This window comes from Balaenoptera acutorostrata, chromosome 3, assembly GCF_949987535.1.
Source record: "Balaenoptera acutorostrata chromosome 3, mBalAcu1.1, whole genome shotgun sequence".
NCBI classification, from domain to species: domain Eukaryota; kingdom Metazoa; phylum Chordata; class Mammalia; order Artiodactyla; family Balaenopteridae; genus Balaenoptera; species Balaenoptera acutorostrata.
Genome location: NC_080066.1, coordinates 167,262,939 through 167,276,284, shown reverse-complemented (window position 1 = coordinate 167,276,284; position 13,346 = coordinate 167,262,939). Strand labels below are relative to the sequence as shown.

At 42.8% G+C, this 13,346-nt stretch overlaps 1 protein-coding gene across 25 annotated transcripts in view; it reads right to left on the bottom strand.

Annotated features, from left to right (window-relative positions):
- Positions 1 to 13,346, bottom strand: part of LOC130707493 (forkhead box protein N3-like) — a 336,087-nt gene that overhangs the window by 102,008 nt on the left and 220,733 nt on the right. For all 25 annotated transcript variants that reach the window (XM_057542186.1, XM_057542190.1, XM_057542176.1 and 22 more), the window contains one exon: positions 11,826 to 11,962. In XM_057542186.1, the coding sequence (XP_057398169.1) occupies positions 11,826 to 11,962 (137 nt within the window). The remainder of the gene's footprint in view (positions 1 to 11,825; positions 11,963 to 13,346) is intronic.

Sequence of the window (13,346 nt, the reverse complement as noted above, 5' to 3'; positions counted from 1 at the left end):
TATGCAGCATGTGTAAAAACAAGACTATACAATTACCAAAAGCGAGTCTGGCGAAGGTGAAGAAGGAGAAATTACAATGCGTTGGTTTTCCACGGGCCAGGCACAAGCGCATTTGATACAGCCCTTTACTTAATTTAATACCTATGGCACCCCTTTGAGACAGGTATTCTTTTTTTTCTTCTTTTTTTTGGCCACGCCACGCAGCATTCGGGACCTTAGTTTCTTAGTTCCCCAACCAGGGATCGAACCCACGCCCCCTGCAGTGGAAGCTCAGAGTCTTATCCACTGGACCGCCAGGGAAGTCCCAAGATAGGTATTCTTATGCCACAACAGGAATGACAAAATGTAACTTGGCCAAGATCACACAGATAGGGAGTGGCCCAGGCAAGGTTCTAACCCGCATCTTTCTGAGACGTACTGGGATTTGCTCTAGGCCTGGTTTGATGGTGCTCAGCTTGCAGGAGCTGGGAGGGAGCCTGGGGATGGTCAAGTGGGGTTCTCAGGCTGTGCTCCCTGATGTGCATTGTTGCACATGAGGAGCTGAGGCCCAGGGAAGCAGAAGGACCTGCCCAAGGGCACCAAAGCTCATCAGAGACAAGTCGCCTTGTGTGACTTCTGGTCTACCACAGGGCAGGATTCTGACAGGTGGGGAGGGTCGGGGATGCCAGCACCCAACTCTGAGACCTTAAGATCTTTAGCTCTTTTTCATTTTTCTGCTTTCTTACTGTTGTTCCAGACTTGCCTCTTCCTCCTGAGGACGTCACAGCTGCTGCACCCGTCCATCCGCCTGCAGGACCAGCTAGGGTCCACTCCCCAGCAAGTGTGGGCGGACATGAGACCAGGCAGGGGGCTGTGGGCCTGAGGAACTCACCAAAGCCCATCAGAACACCCACTTCCAGTGGTTTTCTGCTGAAAAGTTTAAAAGGGGGGGAATCTCTCTATGTTCCTCAATTTCTCTATAAGCAGAAAAGGAAATGGTGGGGGGAGGAGGGAGTCAATTTCTAGGTCAAAGGAATCCTAAGATACTAAACTCTGCTCTCTTTATCATTAAAAAAAAATCCTTTCACTGAAAAGTCCCACAATTGCAGACGGAAAGGGACAGGGATAAGAGAAGAAAGAGGAAGAGGAAGAGGAAGAGGGGGAGGGGAGGAGGAGGGGAGGGTAGAGGAAGAGGAGGAAAGGGGAGGAGGAGGGGAGGGTGGAGGAAGAGGAGGAAAGGGGAGGGGAGGGGAGGGTGGAGGAAGAGGAGGAAAGGGGAGGAGGAGGGGAGGGTGGAAGAAGAGGAGGAAAGGGGAGGGGGAGGGGTGGAGGAAGAGGAGAAAAGGGGAGGGGGAGGGGAGGGTGGAGGAAGAGGAGGAAAGGGGAGGGGGAGGGGTGGAGGAAGAGGAGAAAAGGGGAGGGGGAGGGGAGGGTGGAGGAAGAGGAGGAAAGGGGAGGGGGAGGGGAGGAAGAGGAGGAAAGGGGAGGGGGAGGGGAAGGTGGAGGAAGAAGAGGAGTAGGAAGAGAAAGCCACTAAACTTCTTCTACTTGTTTCCTCTGAATGTTTTTTTTTCCACTCACTTTTATTCTTGCCAAGCTAGATGGGGGTGGGGGGTGGTGTGTGTTTGTGGGGCGGGGTACTAAGTGTGTTAGAGAGATATGGGTGGTTAACAGACTTTGACCAAAACCTTCCATTTAAAAGTAGATAAACACACCGTATACATGTCTCTACTTGGACTATTGTGATTAAGCAACTCAATCTAAGAAGATAAGGATTAAAAAATGTGTCTAAAGGGTTTATGGATGCTGTCTCCAGTTGAATGAAAAATCAGCAAGAGTTAGCAATTAATGTGGGGTTAACGTGTGACGCTTCTCACACTCTTCCTGCACCTTTCACATACACAGCAGAGTCTCAAAGATGGTTTGACAAATAACGCGATGTGGCCCTTACGTAAGAAAAAACGGAAGGTTAAGAATGTGACCAGAGACCAGCCCAAAACATGTGATACCACAGAATAAGGACACCAGGTTGGCTCTGCCACAGAGATTTATACAAAGGGTGGGTGTTGCTCTCGTTAATTCAGTGGATAAACAATAGGGGGAAAGTCTGGATGATTTGATGGACAGCTTTTGGAAATGATCTTCTGCTTGGCAAAACACCGCAGTGATAATTTTCTTCACACGGAAGGAAATGCAAAGAAGTGTCACTAAAACAAGAGAGGTAATTATAGGGCAGGAATCAAAATACTGGGTGACACAGAATGAAGAGTAACTAAATTAGTCCCATTACGGCCTTGAAATCTGGACTTAACAATTTCAAGAGAAGAATCTGACCTCTCATTTCTGAGTAACAAAGCCATGCCTATCTTCCCTGTGTTTTGTTTCCAACCTACACTGTGGGCTTGGAGAACTACAAACACCGCACTACCAAGTGATATTCCATTACTCTCCTGTGCTGGCAGCTCAACAGACTTAGAAACAGAACATTGCAAGAGCTGGAAGGGGTGACCTTGCAATTCTCCCAGCTTCAAGGGACCCTGGCAGCTGGTCATCTCAACTTGACTAGCATCCCAAGAGTAGCTGGTTCACACACTACCCAACACTTACCCACCCAAACACTTACCCATCCACCCAAACAGTTACCCATCCACCCAAACAGTTACCCATCCACCCAAACACTTACCCACCCACCCAAACACTTACCCACCCAAACAGTTACCCACCCACCCAAACAGTTATCCATCCACCCAAACACTTACCCACCCAAACAGTTACCCATCCACCCACTTACCCACCCAAACACTTACTCACCCAAACACTTACCCATCCACCCAAACACTTACCCACCCAAACAGTTACCCATCCACCCAAACACTTACCCACCCAAACAGTTACCCATCCACCCAAACACTTACCCATCCACCCAAACACTTACCCACCCAGTTACCCATCCACCCAAACACTTACCCACCCAAACAGTTACCCATCCACCCAAACACTTACCCATCCACCCAAACACTTACCCACCCAAACACTTACCCATCCACCCAAACACTTACCCACCCAAACAGTTACCCATCCACCCAAACACTTACCCATCCACCCAAACACTTACCCACCCAGTTACCCACCCACCCAAACACTTACCCACCCAAACAGTTACCCATCCACCCAAACACTTACCCACCCAAACAGTTACCCATCCACCCAAACACTTACCCACCCAAACAGTTACCCATCCACCCAAACAGTTACCCATCCACCCAAACACTTACCCACCCAGTTACCCACCCACCCAAACATTTACCCACCGAAACACTTACGCACCCAAACAGTTACCCATCCACCTACTTACCCACCCAAACACTTACCCATCCACCCAAACACTTACCCATCCACCCAAACACTTACCCACCCAAACACTTACCCATCCACCCAAACACTTACCCATCCACCCAAACACTTACCCATCCACCCAAACACTTACCCACCCAAACACCTACCCACCCAAACAGTTACCCATCCACCCCAACACTTACCCACAGTTACCCATCCACCCCAACACTTACCCAAACAGTTACCCATCCACCCAAACAGTTACCCATCCACCCAAACACTTACCCACCCAAGCACTTACCCACCCAAACACTTACCCACCCAAACACTTACCCACCCAAACACTTACCCATTCACCCAAACACTTACCCACCCAAACACTTACCCATCCACCCAAACATTTACCCACCCAAACACTTACCCATCCACCCAAACACTTACCCACCCAAACACTTACCCATCCACCCAAACACTTACCCACCCAAACACTTACCCATCCACCCAAACAGCTCTTCCACCAGCCTCACCTTCTTCCACACATTTCCAGCTCTTCCACCAGCCTCACCGCTTTTCTCATTATCTTAAAGTCCCCCTCCCACCTGGTCAGAAACATCGCAGTGAGGTCTGGTCTACACTGAAAGTGGGAATTACTGGTCATCATATCACTTGTTCAAATACTCACCTTTTATTAATATAACCTGAAACTACTTGAAGTACACTTTTGACCAACATTAATTCACAGCTGATGCACTTATAGTACATGAATTCTCCCCACCTCCATTCTACCTTCCTCAAATCTTTTATGAATGATGGGTTCTACTGTCTAATCTAATTATATTAGGCCTCTACTTCTTAATCCCCTCCTTTTTAGTCTATAGAATCCAGGAGTGTTTAGTGTAACCAGAAGTTGGAGAAAGAGGAGTCTTAGAAATGGCAGTGGTTGGTTTTAATTTTCTATTGTGATGAAAAATTTGCCGATTTTTAGATAACTAATGAGAACCTACTATATAGGGAACTGTACTCAATGTTCTGTGGTGCCCTAAATGTGAAGGAAATCCAAAAAAGAGGGGAGATATATATGTGGCTGATTCACTTTGCTGTACAGTAGAAACTAACACAACATCGTAAAGCAACTATACTCCAATAAAAATTTTTTTAAAAATTTGCCGATTTTACCCTGCTGCAAAACAGAGTGTGCAGTCTGTTGTCTCATGCTGTACATCACTGATTGCATGCATTTTTGACAGCTCTTTCATATTTCTAACATGTAGATCAATTTCTCCCCCTCTGAGAAGGTGAGGGGGTTGACAAACATGCAGAATGCAGGTCGGCCCCTAAGATGCTCTGACCAGGAATCTGCCAGGTCCTCCGATGGCTATTTGGAGATGCAAATAAACAGGAAGCAAACCGGTAAAGACCCCGGACTCCTGCTGAGTCCATCAACACTTCAACTTTCTAACCAGGAATCAAGGACACAGAACCCCTTTGTTATCCATTATCTCAGTAGTTAGATCAACAGAAATTTATCAGTAGCAGATTTAAAGAGATCCTAACACTTCTGCTGACAGAATACCAACCAGGGACTGAGGGCACCCCAAGAGTTCAGAGGATGAAAAAGAACTCAACTTGGCTCTCCCTTGGCCATGAGTTTCACTCCGCACCTGAGTAAAATAGATATAATCAGCCCGGCTGCTTAAACATTCAACTTTCAAAGTGAGTGTGAAAACAGGATGAAATTGGATGACTGGGCACTATATTCATACAATACACCTAGTATATAAGAGCTCAAAGATAACAGAGACTATTTTCCATTTAAATAAAATAACGGAGGATGAAATGAGGATGAAATGTACAATGGACAGCATATTGCAGGCAAAATGCTGAGATTAAAAATATTCCGAGACCAACTCAGAAAACAGAATGGAAGTCAATAGACAATATGATTTGATATGCAAAGAAAATCATAGCTAACTAATGGATTTTTAAAGCTCACACTGTAAATGAGCATTGTTTCTTATATATAAGAGTGAACCCCTACAATTGTAAGCCTTTTCTATGATGTCTCCTCCAATTTTTTAACAAAACAAAGTTTGTACTTCAAAGTACTATTATTAGAAAATCTTGTCATTCAATCCCATATTCATTTTACCACATTAATTTAGCACATCCTTCAATATATTTAGCACAGTGAAGCTTCACACTGATTTTAAAAGATTTTTAAAATTTAAAAGAATATTGTCCTTTAAAAAATTAAGCATAATGTTGCAGTTTAACGCATATGCTTTCAAAATACTTAATACCTCACCCTTTTTCATTACACTTACACAAGTAAGTGTATTGAATATGAGGAGCTTTTAAAAACCTATTCATGGTTTCCATCAAATATGTCGCTTACAAGTAAATATAAGGAGTGTAATGTGTAATAATGATGTAACTAATCTAAATCCTCACATTCATTCTTTACGCTTGACTGAATTAAAAGTTGCAATGACACAACAATCTAACAAACTCCTTTAATACAAGTTAAAACTGATTTTATTGTGGCTTTGCAGTTCTTCTGCCAACAATTAAATGCATACCACTTTGAATAACTGGAATGAAAGATGTCTTATAAGTTAAAAAATTATTGGATGCTATCCAAGCAATGAATAAGCTATTCCTTCCTGTGTACAAATTCAGCATTTTAGTGGGGGAATTAACATGGTTATGTTAACAAGCTTAACATTGTAAGGATTTTCTAATCTTTTAATTGTCTAAAAGGATGAGTTCCCTAAACACCCCACCTCCCCTACCTCCTCCCAACGCAATCCCCCATCTGCCATCATCAGGTCTCTCCTTCAGCCAATGCTTACTTACCTGGTGAGGAATCCCTGATGATTTCCTTAATTCAAATATATACTGACCACTCTGTACAATTTCTATATCCTTAGCAGTATTGTTCTGCTATGTAGGCATTTTTAAAAATTATAAAGAATAAGCTCAAAGCACATGAATAGGGCAGCAGGCAGGATAAAAATAAAACCTTTTGGTGAGTCAGCACTAAAATCAGCCATTTTCATTAAGACCCTCAATATCTGAAAGGCCAAAACCTTTGGAGAGGTCATTAACGTATCTTTTGCGGCTCATTAAACTGCTCTGAAGAAGCAAAAAGAAACATAAGGAGCTAAATGATAAGCTTAAATGTTCAGAATTTTCTTTTAAAAAAAAAAAAAATAGGTGAGAGCGACAGAAACTATCTTGAAATGTTTTGACTCTGTAAACTTTAACGTCATCCAAAAAATAAATCTTCAGACCTAGATCAGCAAATAAAAGTCTTATGGATTTTTCTAACTTTGTACATGTGAGGCTACAATACTTTATATAAAATATAAAATACGTTGTCATTATTTTTAAAGATATTTAAGCAAAAAGTGAAAGGTGCATTGGGGAACAGAAGTCCCCTCAATCAGGGTTTATGTTCCTCTAAAGCCCAGCTATGGCTGCCCCATCACATAGACCAGAGGCATATAAGATGCGGAGATTTCTTTGGAGGTACCAAGGAAGCATAAAACTACAGTGGCTCTGGCTCCCAAATTAGGTATATTTTACTAAATTTCCCTTCTCTGAAAAAATGATCATCCAGGAAACTCTCTATAAACCATCCTGTTTGATTCATCGTAAAACCTGTTCCCGCCTATGGTGAGAGATGATTGAAACTTTTTTTCTGTAAACTGATTTTGGATTGGTACCTATCCCAGAGAGGTTGCTACATTAAGACCCTAGACATAACTTTTGAAAACAATCTGTTGTCATAAACATTGTTTTGGGGTGCCCACTATTTAAGGGGTATGAATTGAGTATTGTCAAGTTTAAGGGCCCCCACTATAAAGTATCAAAATCATAAAAGCCAAGGTCACCCACTGGGGAGCTGTTTATTTAACCATCAGACACGGAAAAGATTAGAAAAGGGAAAATTCCTTAAAAGTTGGTGGGAGTGTAGATTGGAACAGAGTCTAAAATTGGAAGGCAAATTGGCAACATCTATATCAAAAGCATTAAAATATGCATATCCATTAATGAGAAATCCCACATCCACGAAAGAGGGGCATAGGCAACAAAACCATTAAACCAGATAATAGGACTTTTCTGAAGACATATGGGCAAGAAACCCAACTACACCATCCTCCCTCCTCTTTCCAGACCTAGAGTCTGAAGGTCACACTGGCAAAAGCTGGGAACAAAAAGAAGTTGATTTGGCATGGGCAGCTTGGCCTCGGGGACCCTACCAAGCACAGTTGAGCGCCATTTCACAGAAATAGAGTTCCAAGAACTGTAAGAGCCAACTTACAGCCAAGCCCCTTGTACGGCTCAGCAGATCCTAGGGAGAATGAGGTAAAACCAAGAGCTCCTGATCACCATCAGCTCTCCAGTTGTCTTGTAATATGATAGAGACAGACTCCAAATGGGTCGGGCAAATGCTCAGCGACGCAGTGATTTTTACTTTCCATTACAACAAAAGGGACGTGGTTATTTTAAACTGATAAACTCAACTAGTCTGTGCATCGGGGACTGCTTTTTCTTTAACAGAAAAGTTCCAGAGACAGTGCAGAGAGTTCTCACAGACCCTACACTCAGTTTGCCCACAGTAAACATCTTAGGTTACTATGGTACATTTGTCACAACTAAGGAACCAACACTGATACGTTGCTATTAACTGAAAGGCACACTTTATTCCTATTTCACTAGTTTTTCCCTCATGTCCTTTTTCTGTTCCAGGAACCTATCCGAGATCCCACTACCCATTTAGTCACCATGTCTCACCATGTCTTCGTAGCCTCTGGTCTGTAACAGTTTCTCAGACTTTCCTTGTTTTTGATGACCTGACAGCTTTGAAGACAATTAGTCAGGTATTTTGAAGAATGTCCCCCCCAACCTTGGGGACAAAACCTTGTCTAATGTTTTTCTCTGATTACAGAGAAGTTAGGGATTTGGGGGAGGAGGACAGCAAAGGTGAAGTGATAATTTCTTGACATCGTTATCACAGGTACATCTTGTCAACTTCACATCACAGATGCTGTTAGCTTTGATCACCTGGCCAAGGTAGTGTTTGCCAGGTTTTCCACCATAAACTTTCTTTTCCACCCCCTTACCACACTCTGCTCTTTGGAAGTAAGTCATTAAGTGCAGCCACTCAAGGGGTGGGGAGTTAAACTCCCATTCCTTGAATGGATGAATACCTACATAAATTATTCAGAATTCTTCCGTATGGGAAATTTGTCTCTACTCTCATTTATTTATTTGAGCATTTATTTATATCAGTATGGATTCGCAGACATGTATTTTATATTTGGGGTTATATCCCAATGCTATGTTATTTATTTGTTGTTCATATTGTCCCAGCTTTGGCCACTGGGAGCAAATTCAGGTTGGCTCTGGTACGCTTTTTACATCCTTGTTTTCTGAACACTACCTTACTTTCTGCTTCTCCATATTTTTATTAGTGAAATGCCTTACTTAAGAAAAGGGTGGTGATGGGATGAATTTTGTGTTCCCCCTCCAACATACAAAAAAAAATTCACATTAAAGTCCTGCTTACCAGTACCTCAGAATGTGATGTTATTTGGGAATAGAGTCATTGGAGATGTAATTAGTTAAGATTAGATCATACTGAATAGGGTAGTCCCCTAATCCAGTATAACCGATGTCCTTATAAAAAAGGGAAATTTGGACACGGCACACAGGAAGAACAAAGTGCAGCACACAGTGAAGATGACGGCAGAGATCACAGTGATGCGTGTAACAAATATTCAAAAGGGTATACTGGAAAACAGAGGCACAAGTCTCCGTGTGGCAGTACTGAGCATCATATTTGGACGTGAACAAGGTTTGGGGGTCAGTGTTTTCAGATGCTTCATTTTCCCTGCAGAGTTTCCAGCCACCTGCAGCTTGGCTCAGAGCACTACTTGCCAAGCACACCTGCAAGTACTAGCAATAACCACCATCTAGTATAATCACCATCTTCAGCATGCTAAGTACCAGCTCTGTGAAATCCACGCGCTTCCCAGGTGCCCCTCACAGCAATCCTGCGGGGCAGAGAGGTGATTCCCTGCATCACAGAGGACCCAGCCAGATCGTGTCAGGTCATCATTTGTGGGTGGTCCCTGTTTAATGACTTGCTTTGTCCCACTTCCACCTTCCCTAAGTCACGTCCACAAGTGGCCCGATGGCTTAGAACGGAACTGACTACATCACTGTCAGCTACATGAATATTATACAATCATCCAGCATTTAGGACCCTTAGTACAATTTTACACACTAGAGGATACTGAAGCAAACTCTAAGCTTTCAGATGAAGGAACTATAGTCCCCGGGAAAGAGAAAGTGACTTGTTCTTAGAGTTAAGACATGGAAGAGGCAGGCTAAAATCTGGTCTGTCTTCTCACTCCACATCCAGTAACCTTTACCGAGGTGAAATCTGAGCTCCCGCATGGGTAGAGGCAGAAACTTTTTTTTTCCCCTCAGTCACCTGGGAGAAGAGGAACTGGATGTGACAGACTGAGATCTGAAGTTTTCGTCTGGAAATTATTTTCATTACAAAAGTTCCAGTTCATCTGCATTTTTATTCCGATATTAACAAATCAAATGAAGTCATTAGGCTTAGGCCAGCTCAGAAAGCCTCTCGCCGGAGTATGCATTCCTCTTGCAACCTCTAGAGCTCTACTATAATCCTTCAAATTATTAAATAATTACTGTGTTTCCCTTGGGGTCGCGTTTGGCAACAAAATACTGGTCTAAATGAACCAGTGATACGACCCAGTGAATAACACTTATGTTCTTAACTTCTTAGAAGCAAATGGATACGAAATACTTCCGAGGTACAAACTGGGAGGAGAGTGAAGGGTTTTCTGTGGGGTGTGGAGGGTGAGGGGAGCAGAATGACAAAGGAACATGAGAATCTGGGAATTATTCCAATAATGAGGGTCATCCCCTCCCCCATCAACCCTGTATATCAGTAAGTCTCCACTCCAAACCCAGTTTTCTCCCATTTCAGGAGTGGTTACGGCCACAAGGAGAAAACCAAGCATATGGCTCTGCCCTTCTGGACATTTCTACAGTGCTGGCTGGGCTGCTTTGGAAAATCCCATTTTATCTCCTACAGCTATATGACCTCAAGTTGTCATTTCCAATAAAGTATGCTTCCACTGATTTTTATGAACATAGACAAAAGCTGCTACAACCTTTTTTGCCCCCAAATCTTTCAAACCAACTGTAGTTGCTATGTAGGGTTATTTGTTTCTAAGGCAACAGCCCATATCTAAGTACTAATGGCCTGTCCTTTTGCCAGGCAACAAACAGCCTTGTGATGCAACTGCACCTGTCTCGGCTACGTGTTACTATGGAGATGCTGCAGTTGCTATGGCTACCATCACGCTAATCGCCTAGCGAAGGCAGACATACAGCAGTCTTCTCAGAGAGCCCAGCTGTTCCTCCCCGTCTCTTGCTGAAGACTGATTGTCTAAGGCCTGTGATGGAATGCTTCTCAACTGAGATGCACAAGAACTTCATTAATGCTGTTTCAGAGGCTCACTTTGTGCTCCCTTCTGCAGAACAAACACCAGACTAGGGAAAGAATCTGCAACGACACAGACTGTGAAACTACCGACATCTATGAATTCACACGCCTTTCCTCATTGACATAAACTTGTAGTCCAAGGATCATTCTCTTAACTGAGTGGTGACAATAGAAACATTTCTGTGCATTAAAGAAAAAAAAATTTTTTTTGTAGAGTTGAGGGATAGATTTCAAACCAAAACACTATGCAAGAGAAAATCAATTTTAAAAATTGGTTCTGTTTTATATGGCTATTTTTTTAGACTCTAACAGTAACCTATTTTTTTTTAAGTGACAGGTTACATATCCTCCCCTCCAATTCTATCTCTGTAAAAATGGCACCCGTGACCTCACTGTCTCAAAACAAATGGGCGTGTGAGGGGCAATCCTAGTCTCTACCGTTCTTTGTTGTTTTCCTTGAAGAGGCAAACACCAAGTAACCACAACAAAACGATCACTCTGGAGCACCGTCTACATGGAGACGGGGAATGGCAACAACTCTGTGCATCCTTCAGTGAAACACCTGGAGACACTCTGGCTTGGAGGATGGGAAGTTGGAATCGCTTACCTGACTCATTCCTGGACTCTCATCCCTGCAAACGGCCACACTCTGAGATGTTAAAGCTGTCAACTTTCCTTTGTAAATGTTTCTACCCAGGAAGACATTATTTCACCCACCACGAAGCCTTCTGGAAGGAGACACATTCGTCCCAAGCAGCAGAAGCGGTAAGGTTTGCAGAAAAAAACAATTGGATATGCCTCCAAGAATACTTAACTTCTTTCTCATTTATCTACAGTTATTTTTAAAATCATACAGCCTATTAAATTAGTTTCAGTGCCTGTCTCTGCCAAAATAATGCAACTTCAGTAGACAACAAACAAAACAAACCCCAAAACAAAAAAAGTCTGAATGGCTTACCTTTGATATGCCTGAGGAGAGGCGGGAGGTGTATTGAACACATTCGAGTGTGGGTGATAAGGTGTCTTTTTCAAAGCCTGAATTAGATTTTGTCTATACTCTGGGTCTATGCACCACAATGACCCTTTCCCGATACTCTGCAAAGAACAATAAAATACAAAAGTGATTAATATAGAGACAGTACCTACTGTGCAGTAAGTAGACGTATAACTCTCATCATAGTTACTTATTTTGAAAAGCCTCTCACTTCTTTGTTAACTGTCTGCCAGCCTTAACTACTGTACTATTGTCCTCTGACAACAGGACACCAGGCAATGTGCTTCTGTGTATTCACATTAAGTTTAACAAAATGAATATGTTATTTCCAGGGGATGTTGCTACAATAATATTGTAATTTTCATACCCTACTGACCAAAACCCTCAGTTCCCTTATTATTTTTCAGTGTCAACTTTGAAAAACATAGGTATTCCCTTTAAAAAGTGAGTTTTAAATTTGTCAGTTATCAAGGGTTGAGAGAAAAAGAGGGCAGAGACACCCTCAAAACTCTGTCTCTGCTTTAAAAATTCGAGGGTTATGCTTTCAAACCATATTACATCGGTGCCACTTTACAAAAACAGAAAAGTAATCCACTTGTTTTTTCCTGCTTAACAAAAGAATGACATTTAAGCTTCAAATGGAATTCTGTAATGACCTTCCCCAAGAAACAAAAGAACTCAGGCAGCAGTGGTAAACCTTAGCCAGAATCCAGTACTTATTTTTTGATATCCTCCATTCTGGATTTTGCTCCAGACCTGAATCTTCAGAGGTCAGAAACTTTAAAATACAAATTTTATCAAACTGGTTCCATGGAAAGAGGGAGACTTGCTCGGAGGCCCACTTTCAGTTGGACGCTTTCGTTCTGGGCACGCAGCATTTTATAAAACAAATTGTAAGACCTGCCCCTGAGGCCCGCTGGATCTGGCGGCAGGCTGATGGGCAGTCAGTTCTGACTGCTCGCTTTCAAGTGACCGAATGTACCCAAGCTGTTTGATAAGGTCATTTGTAAACATTTACTGATTTGGAGAGAAAAAAAGTCAAATTATATAAACCCACACCCACCCCATGCTTCCAGCCAGCGACTCTCTAATTTTCACAACTATTATACTACAGGAAGATTTAGAAAGCAAACAAGAAAATCATTTAACTATTATGCGGGGGGCAAAGTCCAAGAAAATCCCTTAGAAGGAGAACTAAAAATAAATTATTCCTAAAATCTTTAAAGTTTTAAAAATTTGTATTTCAGTCATCAGCTTACCAGATAGTTTACTTACAAACTTATTCACAGAACCCCTTAAAATTCTTTACTATCAACACCACCGTGCACTCAGCACAGGGAATTGCTCAAAGCCAAGGGCCGGGGCTGGAGCCTCTGCTCCCCCTCCCCCACTGCTCCCCCCACCCGCCCCCCAAGTGCAGGCCTGACCCCCAAACACAGTCCCCGTCAGGCCAACCTGCCTGGGCTAAACACCAAAGCTCCCAGT